The following is a 27310-nucleotide window of genomic DNA, read 5'->3' on the forward strand; positions in this document are numbered from 1 at the left end:
CGCTCATCTGAAGTCAATGTAATTCTCCAGTTGGAACGTTATTCAAGATTTATGTTAAAAACATTCTAAAGATTGATTCAATACATCGTTTGACATGTTTCTACTGACTGTTACAGAACTTTTTGACATTTCGTCAGCTTTTAGTGAACGCGCTTCCTGACTTTGGATTTGTTTACCAAACACGCTACAAAAATAGCTATTTGGACATAAATGATGGACATTACCGAACAAAACAAAAATTTCTTGTGGAAGTGGGAGTCCTGGGAGTGCATTCCGACGAAGATCAGCAAAGGCTAAGTGAAGATTTATAATGCTTTTTATGAGTTTTGTTGACTGCACAATTTGGCGGGTAACTGTATGGCTTGCTTTTGTGGCTGAACGCTGTTTTCAAATGATTGAATATTGTGCTTTTGCCGTAAAGCTTTTTGAAATCTGACACAGCGGTTGCATTAAGAACAAGTGTATCTTTAATTCTATGTAAAACATGTATCTTTCATCAAAGTATATGATGAGTATTTCTGTTATTTGACATGGCTCTCTGCAATTTCTCCGGATATTTTGGAGGCATTTCTGAACATGGCGCCAATGTAAACTGAGGTTTTTGGATATAAATATGAACTTAATCGAACAAGACATATATGTATTGTGTAACATGAAGTCCTATGAGTGTCATCTGATGAAGATCATCAAAGGTTAGTGATTCATTTTATCTCTATTTGTGCTTTTTGTGACTCCTCTCTTTGGCTGGAAAAATGGCTGAATTTTTCTGTGAGTTGGTGGTGACCTAACATAATCGTTTGTGGTGCTTCGCTGAAAAGCCTATTTGAAAAAATTAACAACAAGATTACCGTTAAAACGGTATAAGATACATGTATGTTTGAGGAATTTTAATTATGAGATTTCTGTTGTTTGAATTTGGCGCCCTGCACTTTCACTGGCTGATGTCATATCATCCCGTTAACGGGATTGCAGCCATACGAAGTTAATTGAAATGCATTCCAGGTGACTACCTCATTAAGCTGGTTGAGAGAATGCCAAGAGTGTGCAAAGCTGTCATCAAGGCAAAGGTTGGCTACTTTGAAGAATCTCAAATATAAAATATATTTTGATTTGTTTAACACTTTTTTGGTTACTACATGATTCCATAAGTGTTATTACATAGTGTTGATGTAGTCACTATTATTCTACAATGTAGAAAATAGCAAAAATAAAGAAAAACCCTGGAATGAGTAGGTGTGTCCAAACTTTTGACTGGTACTGTATATGTACGTTGATTATACAGACAATTTTTAAATTTGCACAATACTATTTCGCACAAATACAAGAATTAATGCAGTCAATCTCTTCTCTACTTTGAGCCAAGAAAGACTGACTGGAAACTTGTTGCAGGTTTTCCAGATAACAGAGAAATTAAGCACTAACATTTTCACTAACAGAGGCTCCAGCGGTGAACTTTACTAAACTAATGGACATGGCTCAGAAACCCATCTCCTGTGATTTCTTTATATTAAATCACATTAATCAAACCCGGTTTGTTTGTTTGTCTCTCTGCTGTCCCTCTGCTACCGATGATGAATATAAGTGAGGAGTAATGACGGGTGCATTTGGTCGAGAAGATTGCCACGGCAACAACAAATTACCACAGCAACAATGACAACAACAGCGACATCAGCGATCTCATTAGCGTCGGCTGGATGCGCATCTCGAACTGGCGCAATGCACCATGGGTAAAAAGACAGATGACAAATCTACAGCACCAGAAACCTATTTATACAGAATAGACAATTTTACAATGAGAGAGGGAGAGCTAGAGAGAGGGAGAGCTAGAGAGAGGGAGAGCTAGAGAGAGGGAGAGCTAGAGAGAGGGAGGGAGAGAGAGAGAGAGGGGAGAGAGAGAGAGAGAGAGAGAGAGAGAGAGAGAGAGAGAGAGAGAGAGAGAGAGAGAGAGAGAGAGAGAGAGAGAGAGAGAGAGAGAGAGAGAGAGAGAGAGAGAGAGAGAGAGAGAGAGAGAGAGAGAGAGAAGAATTCTGCAATGGGAAATCTCATAATAAAGTTAAGTTGGGGCCCACCTACACACTCAGATGCTCCAACACATAGCTTTATTGGTTTTTCAGGAGTTGTAACCCAATAACGGTATGTGTGGGACCGTCTGTGTGTGGGACCTTCTCCACCTCCATTATCTCCAGCTCCACTAGCCCAGACCACTAGACTGATAAATGGAGGGTCTTTCTTGGAGCTCTCGCTCTCCCCGAGCTCCTTAATAGTTCTGTTCATCATGGAACAATCTTTTTTCAGATCGATAGGAAACATAGGGGATATTAAATCTGCTATTTCGTCTACACTATAGTAAGAGTCTTCCAACAGGGCTGTGTGGTAGCTCATATATTGAGATCCTATCATCCTATCATCCATAGCGTCAATATCAATCTGGGAAATCTAATACATGGAAAGAGTAAGACATGGGGGAGACAGTGTGGAGACAGTGGGAAGAGACAAAAATGACTGTATTCTCCTCAGGAACAGTCCCCTGGTGTCTGACCCCAACACAACAACCCTCTGTCTAACATGGGCCTGTGGAGGCAGGTGGAGACAGTGGGGGAGATAGTGGGGGAGAACTAAACTCCTGTTCTCTCTATAGGAACATCCCCCTGGCATCTGACCCAGACACAACAGCATAGCTGTCTAACATTGGTCTCTAGTGGAAGCAGGGGGAGACAGGGGGAGAGTGAAGGATACATAAACTCCTGTTCTCTCTACAGGAACATCCCCCTGGTGTCTGACCTGAGCGCTTAGCTTCAGCTGTAAACAAAGAGCTCCCAACGACATGTTCAATTAATCAATGTCTCCCCACAGCAAGCCTGAAATATATGTTGTAGCAGGGAGAGGGGAGAGGAGAGAGGGGAGAGGGGAGAGGACATAGCAGGCCTGGACTATATGTTGTAGCAGGGAGAGGAGAGGAGAGGAGAGGAGAGGAGAGGAGAGGAGAAGAGAAGAGAAGAGAAGAGAAGAGAAGAGAAGAGAAGAGAAGAGAAGAGAAGAGAAGAGGAGAGGAGAGGAGAGGAGAGGAGAGGAGAGGAGAGGAGAGGAGAGGAGAGGAGAGGAGTGGAGAGGAGAGGAGAGGAGAGGAGAGGAGAGGAGAGGAGAGGAGAGGAGAGGAGAGGAGAGGAGAGGAGAGGAGAGGAGACATAGCAAGCCTGAACTATATGTTGTAGTAGGGAGAGGGGAGAGAGGAGAGGGGAGAGGGGAAAGGAGAGGAGAGAGGGGAGAGGGGAGAGGGAAGGGGACATAGCAGGCCTGAACTGTATGTTGTAGCAGGGAGAGGGGGAGAGGGGAGAGGGTGGATATAGCAGACCTGAACTGTATGTTGTAGCAGGGAGAGGGAAAGAGGGGAGAGGGTGGATATAGCAGACCTGAACTGTATGTTGTAGCAGGGAGAGGAGAGGGGGGAGAGGGAAATGCCGGTCTGAACTGTATGTTGTAGCAGGGAGAGGGGAGAGGACATAGCAGGCCTAAACTGTATGTTGTAGACCAGGGGAGAAAAGAGAGAGGAGAGGAGAAGAAAGAGGGAACATGCTAGTTATTATAGCTGGGAATTGCCTGTAACCTCACAATACGATATCGCAATACCGATACGATATGTATTGCGATTTGATACTGTGATTTTAATGCGATTCATTGTTCAAAGCATATTGCTCACCATATGTCTGCTGCAGAGGGACAAGAGAGAGTCATGAGGAAACTAGTTTTGATCCATCATGGAAATAAAAGTTCTGAAAACTAATTGGCTCCCTGTTTTAAAAAAAGATGGAGAACAAGCTATAAAGGAAATATACTGGCGCCGGTACAGCCAACTAGCGCAAAAATTATATTGAGATATTGCCAAAACGATACAATATATCATCAAAAAGTATATCCCGATATACAGTTGAAGTCGGAAGTTTACATACACCTTAGCCAAATACATTTCAACTCAGTTTTTCACAATTCCTGACATTCAATCCTAGTCAAATTCCCTTCTTAGGTCAGTTAGGATCACCACTTTATTTTAAGAATATGAAATGTCAGAATAAGTAGAGAGAATGATTTATTTCAGCTTTTATTTCTTTCATCACATTCCCAGTGGGTCAGAAGTTTACATACACTCAATTAGTATTTGGTAGCATTACCTTTAAACTGTTTAAATTGGGTCAAACATTTCGGGTTGCCTTCTACAAGCTTCCCACAATAAATTGGGTGAATTTTGGCCCATTCCTCCTGACACAGCTGGTGTAACTGAGTCAGGTTTGTAGGCCTCCTTGCTCGCACACGCTTTTTCAGTTCTGCCCACAAATTTTCTATGGGATTGAGGTCAGGGCTTTGTGATGGCCATTCCAATACCTTGACTTTGTTGTCCTTAAGCCAATTTACCAAAGTTTGGAAGTATGCCTGGGGTCAATGTCCATTTGGAAGACCCATTTGCGACCTAGCTTGAACTTCCTGACTGATGTCTTGAGATGTTGCTTCAATATATCCACATAATTTTCCTCCCTCATGATGCCATCTATTTTGTGAAGTGCACCAGTCCCTCCTGCAGCAAAGCACCCCCACAACATGATGCTGCCACCCCCATGTTTCACGGTTGGGATGGTGTTCTTCGGCTTGCAAACATCCCCCTTTTTCCTCCAAACATAACGATGGTCATTATGGCCAAACAGTTATATTTTTGTTTCATCAGAAATCCGTAGTCTGGCAAACCGTAGTCTGGCTTTTTTGTGGCGGTTTTGGAGCAGTGGCATCTTCCTTGCTGAGCGCCCTCTCAGGTTACGTCGATATAGGACTCGTTTAACTGTGGATATAGATACTTTTGTACCTGTTTCCTCCAGCATCTTCACAAGGTCGTTTGCTGTTGTTCTGGGATTGATATGCACTTTTCGCACCAAAGTATATTCATCTCTAGGAGGCAGAACGCGTCTCCTTCCTGAGCAGTATGACGGCTGCATGGTCCCATGGTGTTATTACTTGCGTACTCTTCAGGCGTTTGGAAATTGCTCCCAAGGATGAACCAGACTTGTGGAGGTCTACAAAAAAAATTCTGGGGTCTTGGCTGATTTCTTTTGAAATCAGAGGCACTGAGTTTGAAGGTAGGCCTTGAAATACATCCACAAGTACACCTCCAATTGACTCAAATGATGTCAATTAGCCTATCAGAAGCTTCTAAAGCCATGACATAATTTTCTGGAATTTTCCAAGTTGTTTAAAGGCACAATCAACTTTTTGTATTCTGACCCACTGGAATTGTGATACAGTGAATTATAAGTGAAAAAATCTGTCTGTAAACAATTGTTGGAAAAATTACTTGAGTCATGCACAAAGTAGATTTCCTAATCGACTTGCCAAAACTATAGTTTGTTAACAAGAAATTTGTGGAGTGGTTGAAAAAGGAGGTTTAATGGCTCTAACCTAAGTGTATGTAAACTTCCGACTTCAACTGTAAGTGTATCGATTGTTTGCCCATCACTACTAGTTATAGCTAGCTAGTCAATTATTTGAATGCTTATCCCGTAGCAGACCTGTCTATGGTTAATGTGATATTCATGTTAACGTTAACAATGTGATATCCGTAGGGAATGAGCACTAAGGAGGAGACATACAGTAACACTACTGCCTCTCTCAGGCCTAGCCAGGGCTATAGCCTCCCTACATTTAACACAGTAGAGAGATGAGAGAGGGAACATGGAAGTAGATTATCACCAAGGCCTAAGCCGAGCAGTGCACTTGAAGTTTTTGGAAGGTTGCCTGTTTGAGGAAGGTTCGTTTTTGCATTTTCCATTTTTTTGTCTGAGCATAGATATTAGCATTCTATATGCTAACTACAGCGCTATAGTGTAAGTATTAGCATTCAGGCTGGGTGTGCTTAGCTGCATGCGGGGGCAGTGTTGGTGATTAGCAGGTACAGCTCTGATTCTGATTCAGGGCCAGGGCTCTGTCTGTCATAGTGTTAGTGATTAGCAGGTACAGCTCTGATTCTGATGCAGTGCCAGGCGAGGGATCTGTCTGTTACAGTGTTACGGCTAATGAAACAGAACCAGAGAGGGGAGAGAGGAGAGGAGATGTAGATATGCCCTGATTAGAAGACCATGATCCCATGTGAACAAGCTCCACTAGCTCCAGCTCCACTAGCCCAGACCACTAGACTGATAAATGCAGGGTCTTTCTTGGAGCTCTCACTCTCCCCGAGCTCCTTAATAGTTCTGTTCATCATGGAGCAATCTTTTTTCAGATCGATAGGAAACAGAAGGGATGTTAAATTGCTATTTCCTCTACACTATAGTAAGAGTCTTCCAACAGGGCTGTGTGTGGTAGCTCATGTATTAAGATCCTATCATTAGACATCATGCTGAGCATGGCGTGATGTAATGGGGAAACCTGTCCGTGCATGGCTAAATAAATCTGTGAGTGATAGCATTAATATTAATCTGGGAAATCTAATACATGGAAAGAGTAAGACATGGGGGAGACAGTGTGGAGACAGTGGGAAGAGACAAAAATGACTGTCTTCTCCTCAGGAACATTCCCCTGGTGTCTGACCCCACATCAGCCTCTTTGTCTAACATGGGTCTGTATGGGGGCCTAGTGGAGGCGTTAACTTCCTGACTGATGTCTTGAGATGTTGCTTCAATATATCCACATAATTTTCCTTCCCATGATGCCATCTATTTTGTGAAGTGCACCAGTCCCTCCTGCAGCAAAGCACCCCCACAACATGATGCTGCCATCCCCGTGCTTGACGGTTGGGATGGTGTTCTTCGGCTTGCAAGCATCCCCCTTTTTCCTCCAAACATAACGATTGTCATTATGGCCAAACAGTTCTATTTTTGTTTCATCAGACCAGAGGACATTTCTCCAGAAAGTACAATCTTTGTCCCCATGTGCAGTTGCAAACCGTAGTCTAGCTTTTTTATGGCGGTTTTGGAGCAGTGTCTTTTTACTTGCTGAGCGGCCTCACAGGTTATGTCGATATAGGACTTGTTTTACTGTGGATTTAGATACTTTTGTACCTGTTTCCTCCAGCATCTTCACAAGGTCCTTCACCTGGTGTTCTGGGATTGATTTGCACTTTTCGCACCAAAGTACAATCATCTCTAGGAGACAGAACGCGTCTCCTTCCTGAGCGGTATGACGGTTGCGTGGTCCCATTGTGTTTATACTTGCGTACTATTGTTTGTACAGATGAACGTGGTACCTTCAGGCGTTTGGAAATTGCTCCCAATGATGAAACAGACTTGTGGAGGTCTACAAAAAAAAATCTGAGGTCTTGCCTGATTTCTTTAGATTTTCCCATGATTTCAAGCAAAGAGGCACTGAGTTTGAAGGTAGGCCTTGAAATACATCCATAGGTACACCTCCAATTGACTCAAATGATGTCAATTAGCCTATCAGAAGCTTCTAAAGCCATGACATAATTTTCTGGAATTTTCCAAGCTGTTTAAAGGCAGTCAACTCAATGTATGTAAACTTCTGACCCACTGGAATTGTGATTAAGTGAAATAATCTGTCTGTAAACAATTGTTGGAAAAATGACTTGTGTCATGCACAAAGAAGATGTCCTAACCGACTTTCCAAAACTATAGTTTGTTAAGAATACATTTGTGGAGTGGTTGAAAAACTATTTTTAATGACTCCAAGGTAAGTGTACTTAAACTTTAGACTTCAACTGTATAGGTAGGGGTAAATTGATATATGTGCAGCGTTTGTGGTGAAAGAGTGTGCGTGTGTGTGTGTCTGTTGGGTGGGCGTCAGGATGCATGTGTGTGAATGTTGTGTGTGTGTGTGTGTGTGTGTGTGTGTGTGTGTGTGTGTGTGTGTGTGTGTGTGTGTGTGTGTGTGTGTGTGTGTGTGTGTGTGTGTGTGTGTGTGTGTGTGTGTGTGTGTGTGTGTGTGTGTGTGTGTGTGCGGTGGAAGAATGAGAGAAGGTGATACTTGCGACTTGCCGGTGCCGAGGCCCAGCGTGATGACTCAATCACGATTTATGACTCAATCACGATTTATGACTCAATCACGATTTATGACAAATGGTCAGCGTGATGGCTGACCATTTGTGGGCTACCATAGAGGTCAAACACACCTTATCTGTGGTAATCTCAAGTTTGAGACGTTCCCACGGAAGTCCTGTGAGCATGGACACTATTGGAGGTGTGAAGACAGAGGAAAACTACTAAATAAATGTTACTGTGTGAATAAAATTATAATGTTTGGATTGTTTCAAAAGTTCCTAAATAGCTACTGTATGGGCCTCCCTAGTGGTGCAGCGGTCTAAGGCACTGCATCGCAGTGTTGCACCGTCACTACAGCCTGGGGTTCGATCCCAGGCTGTGTCACAACCAGCCAAGACTGGGAGTCCCACAGGGCTGCGCACAATCGTCCGGGTTAGGGAAGGGTTTAGCCGGGGGGGGGCTTTACTTGGCTCATCTAGCGACTTCTTGTGGCGGGCCGGGCGCCTGCAGGCTGACTTTGTTCATCAGTTGAACAGTGTTTCCTCCGACACATTGGTGCAGCTGGCTTCCATGTTATGCGGGCGGGAGTTAAGAAGTGCGGCTTGGCAGGTCATGTTTCGGGGGACGCATGACTCGACCTTCGCCTCTCCACAGCCCGTTGGGGAGTTGCAGCGATGAGACAAGATCGTAATCACGAAATTGTAGGCCTATCATCTTATAAAGTCATCCACAGTGCTTTATTCAAAATTGTAATAGTCTACTATGATGGTATTGAATCAATAAATGACCTTGTGATGTTGTGATTCAAAATATTTTAATGTGCAACCTAATCCAGTGATTGTCATGCATTGTGGGTAGACAGTCATGCTATTTTTGTTATATTTTACTGTTAAAATAGGGCTGCAGAATTATTATTATTATTTTTTCAATAAAGACGAATTTTCCTGCATCTTTAGGTGCTCTAATATCCTAGGCTAATTTATTTGGGGCTAATTCACCACCTTAGTAAGTGGAAACTCAAAGCACATTAGCTAGATACCTAACTATAAAGATAATACCCACTCATAGTAGCCATGTATTAATCTAACAGTACATTTAATGTCCAAAAAAACATTGCAGTTGTAGCCTACCGTCCAAAGAGGCCAATGCACTCGCAATGGCCAATGCCTATTTCACACACTCCATATCTCAAAGCCATATCAAATATCTTTGAAAAATAGTTGCTATTGAGCTCATAATTGAGACTTGAGAAATAAAAAGTATACCTACAGAAACTGAGAACATCCTCTCCCAATCCGTGACAACAGGATAGCTGTGTGTTCCCAGCAATTGGATTTTTAAATGTTATACAATCAGAACATTTGTATTTTTCCTTGAGCGAGAGAGTGGCTCGCTCGACATAGCAGCAGGCCCCAGTGAAACAGGTACAGGGGCAGGCAGGCAGACACTTTCATTACAGGAATCATGAGGATAATTTACTCTACTGTTTGACCAAATCATGATTTTAGCCTCCAAAAAATAGGAAGTTTTTAGTGAGGTGAATGACTGTGCAGCCCGCACAAATGCAACCAATACAACATTTTACTCCCACAGCAGGTGTCAAAGGGTTGCAAATTGTGACCAAATGGTCGCCGTCTGGAGCTCTGCCTTGTAGGCTTTTCGCTATAGGCATACTCTTTCATTTTATTTCAATGAAAAAGGCCTCCACCTTTGCAATCAACACTAAGTAGCCTAGGCCAAGGCTCCTCTCTCGCGTTCTCTCTCCTCAGCAGCAGAGCAGACCCAGACAATTTGGCTGGGTACAATTTTATTTATTGGCTTTTCATTTATTTTATCAAGCCAAAAGCCAGCAATTACGGGTTAGGGAGGTATGTGGCAGGGTCTACAGTCAATCACGGATTACAAAAAGGAAATCCGCCCCGTCGAGGACCAGGATGTCTTGCTCCCAGACAGGCTAAACAACTTTTTTGCCCGCTTTGAGGACAATACAGTGCCACTGACACGGCCCCCTACCAAAACCTGCGGGCTCTCCTTCACTGCAGCCGAGGTGAGTAAAACATTTAAACGTGTTAACCCTCGCAAGGCTGCAGGCCCAGACGGCATTCCCAGCCGCGTCCTCAGAGCATGCGCAGACCAGCTGGCTGGTGTGTTTACGGACATATTCAATCAATCCTTATCCCAGTCTGCTGTTCCCACATGCTTCAAGAGGGCCACCATTGTTCCTGTTCCCAAGAAAGCTAAGGTAACTGAGCTAAACGACTACCGCCCCGTAGCACTCACTTCCGTCATCATGAAGTGCTTTGAGAGACTAGTCAAGGACCATATCACCTCCACCCTACCGGACACCCTAGACCCACTCCAATTTGCTTACCGACCCAATAGGTCCACAGACGACGCAATCGCAACCACACTGCACACTGCCCTAACCCATCTGGACAAGAGGAATACCCATGTGAGAATGCTGTTCATCGATTACAGCTCAGCATTTAACACCATAGTACCCTCCAAACTCGTCATCAAGCTCGAGACCCTGGGTCTCGACCCCGCCCTGTGCAACTGGGTCCTGGACTTCCTGACGGGCCGCACCCAGGTGGTGAGGGTAGGTAACAACATCTCCACCCCGCTGATCCTCAACACTGGGGCCCCACAAGGGTGCGTTCTGAGCCCTCTCCTGTACTCCCTGTTCACCCACGACTGCGTGGCCATGCACGCCTCCAACTCAATCATCAAGTTTGCGGATGACACTACAGTGGTAGGCTTGATCACCAACAACGACGAGACGGCCTACAGGGAGGAGGTGAGGGCCCTCGGAGTGTGGTGTCAGGAAAATAACCTCATACTCAACGTCAACAAAACAAAGGAGATGATTGTGGACTTCAGGAAACAGCAGAGGGAGCACCCCCCTATCCACATCGACGGGTCAGTAGTGGAGAAGGTGGAAAGTTTTAAGTTCCTCGGTGTACACATCACGGACAAACTGAACTGGTCCACCCACACAGACAGCGTTGTGAAGAAGGCGCAGCAGCGCCTCTTCAACCTCAGGAGGCTGAAGAAATTCGGCTTGTCACCAAAAGCACTCACAAACTTCTACAGATGCACAATCGAGAGCATCCTGTCGGGCTGTATCACCGCCTGGTACGGCAACTGCTCCGCCCACAACCGTAAGGCTCTCCAGAGGGTAGTGAGGTCTGCAGAACGCATCACCAGGGGCAAACTACCTGCCCTCCAGGACACCTACACCACCCGATGTCACAGGAAGGCCATAAAGATCATCAAGGACAACAACCACCCAAGCCACTGCCTGTTCACCCCGCTATCATCCAGAAGGCGAGGTCAGTACAGGTGCATCAAAGCAGGGACCGAGAGACTGAAAAACAGCTTCTATCTCAAGGCCATCAGACTGTTAAACAGCCACCACTAACATTTAGCGGCCGCTGCCAACATACTGACTCAACTCCAGCCACTTTAAAAATGGGAATTGATGGAAATTATGTAAAAATGTACCACTAGCCACTTTAAGCAATGCCACTTAATACAATGTTTACATACCCTACATTACCCATCTCATATGTATATATACTGTACTCTATATCATCTACTGCATCTTGCCATCTTTATGCAATACATGTACCACTAGCCACTTTAAACTATGCCACTTTATGTTTACATACCCTACAGTACTCATCTCATATGTATATACCGTACTCTATACCATCTACTGCATCTGCCATGCCGTTCTGTACCACCACTCATCCATATATCTTTATGTACATATTCTTTATCCCTTTACACTTGTGTGTGTGTGTAAGGTAGTAGTGTGGAATTGTTAGGTTAGATTACTGTTGGTTATTACTGCATTGTCGGAACTAGAAGCACAAGCATTTCGCTACACTCGCATTAACATCTGCTAACCATGTGTATGTGACTAATAAAATTTGATTTGATTTGATTTGATTTGATATAGGCATTAGCATTCTATATGCTAACTACAGCGCTATAGCGATAGCATTCAGTATTAGCATTCAGGCTGGGTGTGCTTAGCTGCATGCGGGGGCAGTGTTGGTGATTAGCAGGTACAGCTGTGATTCTGATGCAGGGCCAGGGCCAGGGCTCTGTCTGTCAAAGTGTTATGGCTAATGAAACAGAACCAGAGAGAGAGGAAAGGAGAGGGGATGAGGGGAAAGAATATTTAGATATGCCCTGATTAGAGAACAATGATCCCATGTGAACGAGATCAAAGGCTAATGGTCAAACACACACACTGGCATATACTGTATACACAGTGGTGCACAAACACACACACACACACACACACACACACACACACACGCATATACTGTATACACAGTGGTGCACAAACACACACACACACACGCATATACTGTATACACAGTGGTGCACAAACACACACACACACGCATATACTGTATACACAGTGGTGCACACACACACACACACACACACACACACACACACACACACACACACACACACACACACACACACACACACACACACACACACACACACACACACACACACACACACACACACACACACACAGGACCCCTCAGATTGAATCTGTGGTTAGATTGACAGCTTAGCTCCCCTATGACCCTCTCACAGGAAGTCCAGCAGACATCAACTTTCAAACCTGCCCAAAACATTGTCCGACTTGCATGAACTTTACAAAAATCATGTGATAAAATGTTTTACTGTAAGTTTCTGCAGTTGCTCTTCACCAGCTTCATCCTGCAGCCATCACCTGCATTGTGGGAGACTCTATTGTCAACCAATCATTGGGGTGTTTTTGTGAGTGTGATATCGGTGTTGGAGACATGTTTATTTCGACATTATAAAGAAAACCTTTTATAAACAATAACAACACTGCCATGTTGATCTGAGCCTTACTGTAGGAAAACCACATTAGTGTTCGACTGTCGCAGATGCACTACCCCAACTTCAATCCATTTTTATCTCAGTATCAAATCATTTCTGGATAAAAATGTAGTACCTTACTGTGATTGTTTTCAATTAAAAGTGTAAAAAAGAAACCAAAATAAAGTAACTTCTTAGCAAAGAGCAATATCTCAAGCAAGAATTTAGCTAGGACTGTCTGGGAGTGGTCTGAGGGTGGGGGGACTGAAAACTAGCCGCTATTGGCAGAGAGGTTTGGAACTCTCCTTCTTATTGGTCTATTGAATGCCCAAAGCAGTAGAAATCCACTTGGATTTCAGAGCTTACCCATGATGTTGGATCCTTGGGATGTCTATACTCGATTAAAGTTGACATTTATAATGGTTAAGGTAAGGGTTAAGGTTAGGGTTATGTTTATGGTTAAGGTTAGGGTAGGGTAGGGTAGGGTAGGGTAGGAGTAAAGGTTAGGGTTTAGGGTAGGGACGTCCAAGGATCCTGGATAGCACTGACCAGTCGACTAACAACTTTTCTCTGTAGCCTACACTGGGCCGCATTGCCATGGAGCTAATTAAAATAGGGCGTGCAAATTAATGTTTTTGCAAATTATCAGAATTCATTAAAAAAATATATACAGTATGACCATTTTATAAATGGTCAAATTGCCTGATTTGATTGTATTTTAGAACCACGCTCCCCCGTCACCACAAGATGAGTGGTTCTGAAATTCGTTTTCCCATGGCCCGGTGCCCCGGATGTGCAGAGGTTTGCTAATTTTCAACCATTGAATTGATCCTAAAGAGAAATCTCCACTCATCCAGGGCACCGGGCCATGCAAAACGAACTTGCCCATTGCTTCAATAGTTAGGCTATCCATATTACCAGAGCTTAAATTCTTTCTATTTATATGGCGGATTTGCAGCCGCAATTTATATAATTCATTGATATATAGCTAGCTAGCTGGCTGAAATGAAAACAGAGAGAACAAAGTATATACATTTCCATCAGAAAGGATTCACACACCTACTTTGTTCTCTCTGTTTTCATTTCAGCCAGCTAGCTATTTTTTTATGAACTCAGAATAGTAGAATACAGAAGGTGCAAGTTCGAAATTAGATTGTGCATCAGCAATTTTTCTCTTGTTATGTAAGTCACTGACAGTCATGCTTAGGGCCCCCAATTCTCGCTTAGGGCCCCCAAAAGGCTAGAGACGGCACTGGTTAGCATGCTAGCTTGTTACACTGACAGCTGTCAGTCAGTGGCCTTTTTATTGTTATTTATCTGCTACGCGTGGAAATCACCACAACGTTCATACCACCAATTCCTGAATATGTATTAGCAGCCTGTGTCAGTTTTTGAGGTGGAACCTAAATTAGAATTTCCACTCTAGGACAGGAATTACTCGAAATACATGTAGGTGTGGCAACTTCCTCTGAGATGGGCCTTTAATGAACATAGGCCAAAACTCCATCTCACAACAACAGGCTGAAATTTCAGGTGGTCTTTTCAAACAGCTCTTACACTAAAAGGGCATTATCATAATTTTCACAATTTCACAGTATTATTCCAACATAGTGAGGAAATATATATAAAACACAGGACAATCATGTTTTTGACTGCACTGGGCATTTAACACTTCAGACGAAACAAAAATTCTGCTCTGTCTTAGATCTGCTCTGGACTAGTTTGGTAGCCATATAAATGCTCTAATAATACTTCTCCTCAGGGACATTCTGATGAAGGTCACAGTGGTTTTAATAATGGTTGGATTCTAGAAATCGATAAAAGTATAAAATATTAATTCCAAAACCATCCATCATCATCATCAGGCAGAAGCATAAGGAGAGACCCCTCACCTCACGTTGAGCCTCGAGACTCACGTTGAGTCTCGAGGAACGACCTAACACTAGAGACAGTGTCGCTACATCAACTTTCAGTATGAAAACTGGCACCACCATTAGAAGAAAATGTTAGTGGGAAGAAAAGATATCGCTGATACTGAGTGAATGGAGTCTATTTTCCAGTAGTGAGCAGACTGTGTAGAGGGCATAGCTCTTCAGTGACTGGTTAAAGGGTAATAGACAATCTGTACTACAGCCCTACTGGGGTGACTTTACACTGAGACTGGAACAGGGCCGCAGCCAGATGCCCTAATCGGATATGCTGTGTGTGTGTGTGTGTGTGTGTGTGTGTGTGTGTGTGTGTGTGTGTGTGTGTGTGTGTGTGTGTGTGTGTGTGTGTGTGTGTGTGTGTGTGTGTGTGTGTGTGTGTGTGTGTGTGTGTGTGTGTGTGTGTGCAGGCTCCCCACTGCTGTGAGTGTTTACTGGCAGCGCTCATAGATTTCCCCCAAACGGCCGTGTCCAGGATTACACTGTATACAGGGGTCAACTAGCAGACACTGACACACACACACAAAAATACACACACACACTAAAATTCACACACACACAAAAATACACACACACACTAAAATTCACACACACACACAGGCGGGTATTATGAATGTTTGAAATATCTGCTTCCAAGCTGAGTAATCAGAAATTAGCACAGAGAGTGGATGGTGAAGGACAGAGAGGACAAGGACAGAGAATTCAGCTTCTAAAGACAAGGAAAGGACACTGTTCCTGACAATCAAAGCATGAATGTATTGAATGAATAAAGCCTCATGAAAGCAACACCGCTTCATTTAATCTGCTTATACTACAGCAGCTCTATCACGGTATCATACGGTTACAGTAAAGTGATAGATTACTTCCAAATCAAAGTTTTCCGGACATTTTCAGACCTCCAAAAGTGGTCTATAATGTTGAGGTGATTTTACATCACATGAATAGGAGAGATCTGATATTGTTATTTTATGTGTTGCCTTTCCAATTCATTCAAATGACTTTAAACTGTCACAACGTTAGAAAAGTAAACTTGGTAGCAGACAGCCTGACAAGCAGCCAGCAGAGAGAAGCTTTCTCCCCCTCCACATCGGACTGCTGCTGTGACACGGAAAAGGAGATTTGAATTTCTCTCCTCCAGGTCTTGACCCTGAGAAGGCGTTAATTTAACCAGACTGCAAATCAAGCCTGTCACGACTGGCATTACACAGACAGAACATCGATAGAGAGAGAGATGGGAAAGAGAGATGGAGAGATTGAGGGAGAGAGAGGGATTTTGGAGGGATTGAGAGAGAAGGGGTGAGGGAGTGCGAGAGGGTGAGGTTGTGAGAGAGGGAGAGAGAGAGAGAGGGGTGAGAACAGGAGAGAGATATACACAAACTCACACACACACACACACTCACACACAAATCATGTCCCCCCTAAAACAGGGTCATTGATATTTGGGAAGGAGGAACCATGTAGAATAAACAACATATAAATCAATGGTCTTATTGAGGTCTGGGTATTAAAACAGTATTTCAGAGCAGCAAAGTTTGTTTTCTGCTGATTATAAAGGCCAGTGAACTGCTGGATGACTGAGACACTGATACAGATCAGCCTGATTTCTATGTAGAGAGTACGAGGAAGTCTACCCACTATAGTAATTACAGAGTCGAGGACCACAACAATTAATCTGTGTGCCTCAAAATTGAATTATCCCACTGAGCTTCAGTCTAAGCATTGGTTGTGGGAGATAATACAAGTCTTTAGGTCTCAGGTTCCTCATCACACAACCATAGTCCACTGATCCCTATTGGATACATCTGTACTATGCAGCTAGATGAGTTCTGCCATAAAACATAAAGCAATCTGTGAGCTATCAGGAGGACCGTTCTAACTAAAATCTATTATAATCCATGATTACTTAGCCACTGGTGCTTCCATATGCTACATACTGTACTCTTTGGATCACAAACTATGAACTAATAACCACGTAGAAATAAACATGAATATGTACACGCACACACACAACCACACACACACTCACTCACACACCAACACCCACACACACATATTCCCTCCATGCGGAACTGTACATTATTCATTGCTCTGATGTTATCTAACCGGAAATCTCCATACGATTATGATCCCTCAGCACCGGAGCGCCTCAAGGATGTGTACACTGACCTCTACTCTACACCCAATGAATGCACCTCCAACAACGCATACTCAAGTTTAAAGATTAAACCACTCTGGTCGGTCTCATCACCGACAGCAATTTACCGTGGAGAGGTCGACCGACTAGTGGCCTGGTGCAGTCAACACAGACAAAACCATCGAAATGGTGGTTGACTTCAGAAAACGCCCCTCCACCATCTCTACCCCTCTAGATTGACTGTTAGCTGTTAGCACGGCTAAATCATTCAAATCCCTGGGGACCATCATCTCCAACAACCTCAAGAGGGAGGACAGCATCACAGAGGTCACCAAGAAGGCAGACCAGTGGATGTACTACTTGCGGCAGCTGAAAAAACTCAAAAGTTTTACGCATCAAACGTTGAGTCTATCCTCACATCCTTCCTCACAGTCCGGTTTGGGTCTGTGTCTGCCCGCTGCAACGGCAAACTGCAAAGCCTTGTCCGGTCTGCAGAGAGGGTCATCGCCTGCCACGTGCCCTTGTCCATGTACTGCAAGACTCCAAGGCAAGAAAGATCATTGTCAACCCCTCGCACCCCCTCCTCCTAAAATTCACTTCTGTCAGGCAGTTCATGTCACTCATGACCAAAACCTCCCACCACCTGAAAAGTTTCTCTCCCCGGGATGTGGCCCTCACCAAGCGGCCATCTGGCCCATAGAGACTAAAGGACTATGCTGTGGCCCTCACCAACCGGCCATCTGGCCCATAGAGACTAAAGGACTATGCTGTGGCCCTCACCAACCGGCCATCTGGCCCATAGAGACTAAAGGACTATGCTGTGGCCCTCACCAACCGGCCATCTGGCCCATAGAGACTAAAGGACTATGATGTGGCCCTCACCGAACGGCCATCTGGCCCATAGAGACTAAAGGACTATGCTGTGTCCCTCACCAACCGGCCATCTGGCCTATAGAGACTAAAGGACTATGCTGTGGCCCTCACCAACCGGCCATCTGGCCCATAGAGACTAAAGGACTATGCTGTGTCCCTCACCAACCGGCCATCTGGCCCATAGAGACTAAAGGACTATGCTGTGGCCCTCACCAACCGGCCATCTGGCCCATAGAGACTAAAGGACTATGCACTCTATGCTGCACACTGCATCAAGCCATCTCTGAACTGTACTCTAAATAACTGCTCTGTACTGCATTACTCTGTTCATCTCTTCGCATTTATATATATTCATACTGATACTGTAAATTTGTAAATTTGTACACTGTATATCAGCCGTATACCCACTGTATATCAGCCGTATACCCACTGTATATCAACCGTATACCCACTGTATATCAACCGTATACCCACTGTACATCAACCGTATACCCACTGTATATCATGTATCCGAATCACGACACCGTATACCCACTGTATATCAACCGTATACCCACTGTATATCAACCGTATACCCACTGTATATCAACCGTATACTCACTGTATATTTGTATATCTGCTAATTCTCTTATAGCTCTATGATCACTCTACCTAGTTGTAAATAATGCGTGGAAACTTTGTTCTGTCTCTAACGTTAAATGTTGTCTATCACCAGCAGAACCATACCACCAAGTAAAATTCTGAGTATGTGTAAATGTACTTGGTGATTAAAGGTGATTCTGATATTCTCTCTCTGCGAGCCAATTGGAGTGAATTGGCACCTTTGATAAAGATCAGCAAAAATAAAGATGTAAAATAAATTATAGAAATATGCTCAAAATTCTATTATTTTGTACTAATACAAAAGTGTATTACACTATACCTCAGTATTTGTATTATTTATTTTATACAGTCTTTTTTGCTGATCTTTTGCCCTCAGAACAGCCTCAATTCATCGGGGCATGGACTCTACAAGGTGTCGAAAGCGTTCCACAGGGATTCTGGCCCATGTTGACTCCAATGCTTCCCACAGTTGTGTCAAGTTTTGCTCTCTTTTCCAAAATCTGAGTTAGAATCTAGCTATATGCTTAGAATACGTGTACAATGCCCATTTCTATATATCCAGAGACTACAATAAACCCAGAAATAGAACATCTCTGGATATTGATACAAATGGGTGTTGTACACATATTCTAAGCATATAGCTAGATTCAAACTCAAATTTCTGGAAAAGAGAACAACATTTTAAATTTCAAAACAGCGCATCAAAAGAGTTTGAGTTTGACATTGACAGCGCTAGTCTGCAATTATAAATTGTTTCGTGGCAAAGCGACCCGCAATTTGTGAATAGCTCATTTCTAATCACAGTATTTTAACATTTAATTTGACTTCACAGTCTGTCTCGTTTGAACTCATCGAGGTGATCATCTCATACAATTATACTGTAGATTGGAGCGAACGAAGATGACAATGTCACATGAATTAATCCTCAGCAGTAATTAATATTGAGCCGCCGTCGGGTCCCTGATGACTTCACGTCTGATAGCAGTAGCTCCACTCATTTGTTTCAACTGTATTAGTCTATAATATAATATAGACTCTATAGCCATGAAGAGGCGCAGACAGATTAGCCATCCATCACTGTCAATGCCATACGTATACGCAAGGGAAAAATGTGACTTATTTGAAATAATTAAAAATACATTTTTCAATTTGGTGAATGTGGACGTGGCCCCTACAGTAAGTGCTGTGGTAGGAAGCATGGCAACGTGAACCATCCTCTTCATAGACAGACACACATAAGATCAGATGTAGAGTCATTGTGGGTTCGATTCCCGCTGGGGCCACCCATTCCAACATTTATGAACGCACTACTGTAAGTCGCTTTGGGAAAAAGCGTCTGCTAAATGGCATATTAAATATATTATGATTTATTTTCTGTAAACGTACAGTCTGAACCGACGTGACCCACTGGCTCTATGGTAATGTGTGACGTGAAAATGCCTCTATAGAGGAAATCACAGGTAGCAAGTTAGCATTGTGAACAGAGAAGGGAAAGGTGAGAATAATAATTCACAGAAAGATTCACGGCAAGGAGCACTGTAGGAGGGAAAGGAGGAGCCACGGCAAGGAGCACTGTAGGAGGGAAAGGAGGAGCCACGGCAAGGAGCACTGTAGGAGGGAAAGGAGGAGCCACGGCAAGGAGCACTGTAGGAGGGAAAGGAGGAGCCACGGCAAGGAGCACTGTAGGAGGGAAAGGAGGAGCCACGGCAAGGAGCACTGTAGGAGGGAAAGGAGGAGCCACGGCAAGGAGCACTGTAGGAGGGAAAGGAGGAGCCACGGCAAGGAGCACTGTAGGAGGGAAAGGAGGAGCCACGGCAAGGAGCACTGTAGGAGGGAAAGGAGGAGCCACGGCAAGGAGCACTGTAGGAGGGAAAGGAGTGGGTGGGGCTGAGACAGAGAGAGTGGGTGGGGCTGAGACAGAGAGAGTGGGTGGGGCTGAGACAGAGAGAGTGGGTGGGTGGGGCTGAGACAGAGAGAGTGGGTGGGGCTGAGACAGAGAGAGTGGGTGGGGCTGAGACAGAGAGAGTGGGAGTAGGGTGTTCCAGTGGGTATAATTACTGTATATACAGTAATAGCAAGCTGTATAATTGGTTGTCTGACACTCAGAACACACAGCTGGTCACCTCAACAATAATAAGTGGACAAGGTATGTTGTGTGGGGAGGGGGGGTGCACACAAACACACCTCCCTGCTAACAGAAGCTAACAGCCAGGTGTGTCCTCTCTCTGGATTGGTCACCATGGTGATAGCCGTGTGTTTAGCATGTAGGATGGCCACAGAGGGACTGTGCCTACTAGGTTACCAGGACATTACCACCAAAGAGCTGAAGACACACAGACACACACACACACACACACACACACACACACACACACACACACACACACACACACACACACACACACACACACACACACACACACACACACACACACACACACACACACACACACACACACAGAGAGGAAAGAGCAGTGTGTGTGTCTGTGTTTAGATCTGATCTGTCTTTGATCACAACATCATACATACATTGTTCTCCCCCTACACACACACACTCTCTCTAACCTCTCCCTCTCTCTGTCTTTTCATGAACAACATTTCCAATTCAGTTCGTCCTTGACCTATAGGCTACATATGAGGAAAATTAAAATGTCCGACATAAAAAACATTTTTACAAATGTGAAAGGATTTGGTAATGTCCTTGTGACAGCGCGTGATCCAAGGTGAATCCACGTTCCATCAGACGAACCGCTGTTCAAGGCCCATAAACCTCTCCCAATTCAATCAATGGGTCTCAAAGGAATGTGTTATCTGAAAGAATCCCTTTAGATTATGGAGGCAGAGGAACATTTGACTTTCAATGGATTGTGAGGGAGATACACTACATCACCAAAAGTATGTGGACACCCCTTCAAATTAGTATATTCGACTATTTCATCCATACCCGTTGCTGACAGGTGTATAATTCGAGCACACAGCCATGCAATCTCCATAAACAAACATTGGCAGAAGAATTAAAGAATGAAGAGTTAAATAAAGGTTAAATAAGGAAAAAAACATTCTGCCCTGCTAGAGCTGCCCCGGTCAAATGTAAGTGCTGTTATTGTGAAGTGGAAACGTCTAGGAGCAACAATGGCTCAGCCGCAAAGTGGTAGGCTTCATGAAATGGGTTTCCATGGCCGAGAAGCCGCACACAAGCCTAATATCACCATGTGCAATGCCAAGCGTTGGCTGGAGTGATGTAAAGCTCACCGCCATTGGACTCTCTGGAGTGATGAATCACGCTTCACCATCTGGCAGTCCGACAGACGAATATGGGTTTGGTGATGCCAGGAGAAAGCTACCTGCCAGAATGCGTAGTGCCAACTGTAAAGTTTGGTGGAGGAGGAATAATGGTCTGGGGCTGTTTTTCATGGTTCGGGCTAGGCCCGTTAGTTCCAGTGAAGGGGAATCTTAACGCTACAGCATACAAAGACATTCTAGACGATTCTGTGCTTCCAACTTTGTGGCAAGAGTATGTGGAAGGCCCTTTTCTGTTTCACCATGACAATGCCACCATGCACAAAGCCAGGTCCATACTGAAATGGTTTGCCGAGATCGATTTGGAAGAACTTGTCTGGCACAGACCTCAACCTCATTGAACCCCTTTGGAACACCGACTGCGAGCCAGGCCTGATCGCCCAACATCAGTGCCCGACCTCACTAATGCTCTTGTGGCTGAATGGAAGCAAGACCCTGCAGTAATGTTCCAACATCTAGTGGAAAGCCTTCCCAGAAGAGTGGAGGCTGTTGTAGCAGCAAAGGGGGGAACAACTCCATTTTAACGCCCATGAATTTTGAATGAGATGTTCGACGAGCAGACTTCTGATCAAGTAGTGTATACTGACTACAACACACACAGGTGTGCAAACACACACACACACACAGATACTTCCATTTCTCAGGCCATCGATATTAAGTCTCTCTCTCTCTCCGTTTCTGCACAAACTAGTACAATACTGTAAACACACACATACACTGAGTGTACAAAACATTAAGAATGCCTTCCTAATATTGAGTTAGACTCTACAAGGTGTCATTAGCGTTCCACAGGGATGCTGGCCCATGTTGACTCCAATGCTTCCCATAGTTGTGTCAAGTTGCCTGGATGTCCTTTGGAAACTTTTGAGAGTGAAAAAAAGAGAGTGAAAAAAACGTTGCAGTTCTTGACACAAACCGGTGCGCCTGGTACCTACTACCATACCCTGTTCAAAGGTATTTAAATCTGTTGTCTTGTCCATTCACCCTCTGAATGGCACACATACACAATCCATGTCTCAATTGTCTCAAGGCTAAAAAATCCTTCTTTAACCTGTCTCCTCACCTTCATCTACACTGATTGAAGTGGATTTAAGTGACATCAATGAGGGATCATATCTTTCACCTGGATTCACCTGGTCAGTCTATGTCATGGAAAGAGCAGGTACACACGCACACAACTGTGTGACTGTATACACACACACATACACACACAGAGACACACACTTTTCCGTGTCTCTTTTCAATAATGTATCTAGATAGAAGGTTCCCTGTTGAGTGGTTGCGGTGATTTGTTTTAATGTCTTATTCAATGCTGTCTACTTGGCTGCAGCTCTCCTCTCATAATCTACATAATGTCTCCCCATTACCTCCTGATTCCCCTGCTAAGCACTCATCCTTGACTTCCAAAACACTGAACCCACTGCATAGGACTAGAATACTCATCTTGCTTCAGTGTCAGGTTCTACTGCAAATCAGTTTGTAGTTAAGATGTGTGTTTTTGATTAAATAAACTTAGAAGACTGTGTTTAAGTCCCATGCTGACAACTGATATTGACACAAATAATGCACACACACACACAGTCAGGCCTACCTGTTCTTTGACGGAGGCCAGGATAGCGGAGGTGGTCTCCGTCCCGTCTGATCCGTCTCCGTTAGATGATGGTAGACATGGACTCAGCAGACTGGCTCCCTTCTCCTGCTCTGAGGGCTGGTCTGGCACAGGCATACCTCCTATAGACAACATCAACATCACGTTACATAGTATACAAACATCACATAGTGTACCTGCTACAGAACAATAATAATATCATTATACAGTAACAATATCATTTTCACTACATAGTAATAAATGCATCACCTGAATGCCTACTATAAACAATATTATTATCATTAAATAGTAATACAGGTAGTATACCTCCTACACAAGAGCAATGATATCATAATTTCTATACAAATATCACATAATAGGAACATGAGTAGAAAAACACTGTTTTAATATCAAACATCCAACATGGTAGGGCCTTGCAGACTTCATGAAAGGTAGACGCTAGGGGATAATTAGAGATTGTGAGGGTTTAGGCAGTGAAATCAAATCATGTCAGATTATACTGGCCTTTCCAATGTTGCTGGAGCTCCCTCGCTCACACTTCAGAGTGTTAGCTGGCTTATATAACCTGCAGTGTGAGCAGTCTGTCAGCCTATCCTGAGAGAGAAAGAGAGAGAGAGACAGAACGAGAGCGATGAGAGAGCGAAAGAGATGAGAGAGTGAGAGAGAGAACTCACTGCTAATTCTGTGCAACGCCTTTGTACAGCGTCTCGCTATTGAATGTCGCCAGGCGCTCTGAAAGTGCTAACCGCCAATCTGCAGGCTGGCACTGGCACTGGCACGTTCAAGCGGTTAACCTGTTACTGTGAGGAGGCGTTTTAAGAGGTACCTGTGTGTGTGTGTGTGTGTGTGTGTGTGTGTGTGTGTGTGTGTGTGTGTGTGTGTGTGTGTGTGTGTGTGTGTGTGTGTGTGTGTGTGTGTGTGTGTGTGTGTGTGTGTGTGTGTGTGTGTCGCTCTTTCCCTCTCTCTTTCTGCCCCTTCTAGATTACCAGGACATTACCATCAAAGAACTGAAGAAAAACACACACACACACACACACACACACACACACACACACACACACACACACACACACAGAGACTTCCATTTCCCAGGCCATTGATTTTTTTGTGACTCCTCTCCTAGCCTCCCACTCAGACAAGTACAGTCAAATTAATCAAACTTTCTCTCTCTCTATCTCTCTACCCCCACTCTCTCTTCCTACCCCTCTCTCTCTCTCTCTCTCTACCCCTCTCTTTCTCTCTACGCCACTCTCTCCCTCTCTCCCCCTCTCTCTCAGTAATATGGATGGTGCTTCATGATATTCACTGATAACATACAGTATCTGCTTCTGCACAAATTGGTACAATACTGTACACATACACACACATACATACAAACTGCGCACAAAGACACAGACACCCAGTGTGCAGGATGGCACTGGCAGGTTTAAGAGGTAAAACTGTTACTTGTCTCTCTCTCTCCAACTCCAACTAAGTCTCTCTCGTCCTTCAACATGTTTAACCTTCAGCTGTGTGACTGGCTCCACCATGGTAGCCAAATCACATCACCGTGGGAACTGTGTACAGGCAGCATCAGTTTTAGAACAGACAGGGGTGGGAGATCCCTGCCAGACTGGTTCCTCTCTCTGTCCTTTTATTGGGCCAGAGAGACAGGGACATACACACACACAAGCACACACAAAATCCTTTTGGTTAATTTCACATACATACATAGCAGTCATTGTGTCACTGATGTCACTTGTCTCACACACAAACACAAAATCCTCTGTATGCCTCAGTTGTTGCAACAGCTGTTATGTAGGTCTGAATATACTGTGTGCAATATAACAAATCTATCGCCATTAGTTCTAAATCAAAGGGACATTTTGACTCAGTATCAGGTAATGATGCCAGTCACTGAATTGGAATTGAGGCCTATATATTTCTCAGCATAACCTACACAACAGATACATAGGAATATGACCTTAACTTGACATCTAGAGACAAATATAAGAGAGAGAGAGAGAAACAGAGAGAAAGACAAAGAGAGAGAGGGGAACACTTGTGGGGATTAGTTGAACACAACGCCCTGTTAGTAGACATTGATTAGTATCTGAACGCACACACACACACAGAGACACACACAGTCATCTTGACGGTGTGTGTGTTGATGTGTCAGTATCTGGACAGGGGTCCCTGCCTGGCATACTCGTTATAAAGTGACGACAGCTTATCACTGCTTGGTAATAAACTAACGATGAGACCGAGACTATATCTGTTCCTCTCAATCAGTCACCACCACCACAGTCTCACACAGAGAGAGAGAGAGAGAGAGAGGGAGAGGGAGAGGGAGAGGGAGAGAGAGAGAGAGAGAGAGAGAGAGAGAGAGAGAGAGAGAGAGAGAGAGAGACAGACAGACAGACAGACAGACAGACAGACAGACAGACAGACAGACAGACAGACAGACAGACAGACAGACAGACAGACAGACAGACAGACAGACAGACAGACAGAGAGACAGAGAGAGAGAGACAGGTGAGGCGTAAGGGATCAGAAGGTAGTGTTTCTCAAGTCTTAATTAAGGGCTGGTGAATGTGGCAGCTTTCTTCTGCTTGGGTAGAGGACTTAATAATGAACTATGAACAATAGACTAAACTTACAGTAAATGGCAATGTCATTTCCCATCAATTATCTGTCCCAGTTACTATCTCATTTAATCCTCATAGCAAGCAAGGATTTAATATTGAACAAACTCCTTGGAGACGTTCAGCCACGTTCTCCAAACGTCACATTTTGAAGTTGCTCCAAACGTTCCATTTCTCTAAACGTCAAAATCATATGTTAAGGGTTAAGTTTAGGAACTCATTCTGAATGGTTAAGGTAAGGGTTAAGGTTGGGGTTAGGGTTAAAACCAGTGTCCACGACTGGGATCGAACACGCAACCTTCGGATTACACCCATCCACCACCACCACAACACCCTAACAAATCCTACTTAATAGTAATAGCGCTCACTGGTGCCCCCTAGTGGCCGGATTTGAAAGCATTTCCCAAAGTCCTCAGGATTTGGAAAGACCTCCAATTTCGATTTCAATGACCAATGATCAATTGGAGAGACATTTCAGAGACATTTCAAAGCCAAAAGCTTTTTAAATGTTATAATGCATGACTTGCTTGTGTATTTATGCAGAAAAGCAATGATGACTTTAGCTCATTTCCTTCTGGAAAGGCTTAATATTTAACAGCAATTTGGCTATGAGAGTTACAGTATGCACACATATGCGCACATACACACTCACACACGCAAGCACACACATGCACATACAGTACACTCATACACACACGCACGCACACACATGCACACCAGGGCTGTGCTCAATTCAGAATTTTTGAAGTGACTCACATTCAACCGATGAGATTAAATTCGAATTGGATTGGCCACACCTCACAGGATGTAGAATTTGAATTTGAATGACTGGAAATATAATTTAATTCAGTGCAATTCAACGAAATTCCACTCAGTCATAGAATATATGAGTTTAATTGAATCTGGCAAGTCAGACTTCCAGATACCAAAGAATATACAGTGCCTTCGGAAAGTATTCAGACCCCTTGACTTTTTCCACATTCGTTACGTTACAGCCTTATTTTAAAATGTATACAATTATTTTTTTTATGGTCGTTATGGTCATTATGGGGTCATGTGTTTAGGTTGCTGAGGATTTATTTATTTTTTTATCCATTTTTAGAATAAGGCTGTAACTTAACAAAATGTGGAAAAAGTCAAGGGGTCTGAATGCTTTCTGAAGGCACTGTATAACATTTCTCTGGAAACAATATTGATATAATCTTTTAAACTTAATGCCTCGAAATAGCCAATAATATTTCCCTCAACCCATTTCATTTGTTTGGATTCTTTTTGAAGACTTTAGGGTCAACTTGAGGTTTAACTAGTGCATTCTGGGAAATGTACATTTTCCACATATTGAAAATTTTTAAATGATTAATGAAATTAGGCAGGTAGCCTAGCGGTTATGT

The 27310-nt window shown here is 43.8% G+C and overlaps 1 protein-coding gene across 1 annotated transcript in view; it reads right to left on the reverse strand.

Moving 5' to 3' along the window:
* LOC139583600 (catenin delta-2-like) overlaps positions 1 to 27310 on the reverse strand; it is a 400634-nt gene that overhangs the window by 336635 nt on the left and 36689 nt on the right. The window contains exon 2 of the mRNA XM_071414857.1: positions 23278 to 23417. Within this exon, the coding sequence (XP_071270958.1) occupies positions 23278 to 23412 (135 nt within the window). The 5' untranslated portion in view covers positions 23413 to 23417. The remainder of the gene's footprint in view (positions 1 to 23277; positions 23418 to 27310) is intronic.

The sequence above is a fragment of the Salvelinus alpinus genome, chromosome 8 (genome assembly GCF_045679555.1).
Source record: "Salvelinus alpinus chromosome 8, SLU_Salpinus.1, whole genome shotgun sequence".
NCBI classification, from domain to species: domain Eukaryota; kingdom Metazoa; phylum Chordata; class Actinopteri; order Salmoniformes; family Salmonidae; genus Salvelinus; species Salvelinus alpinus.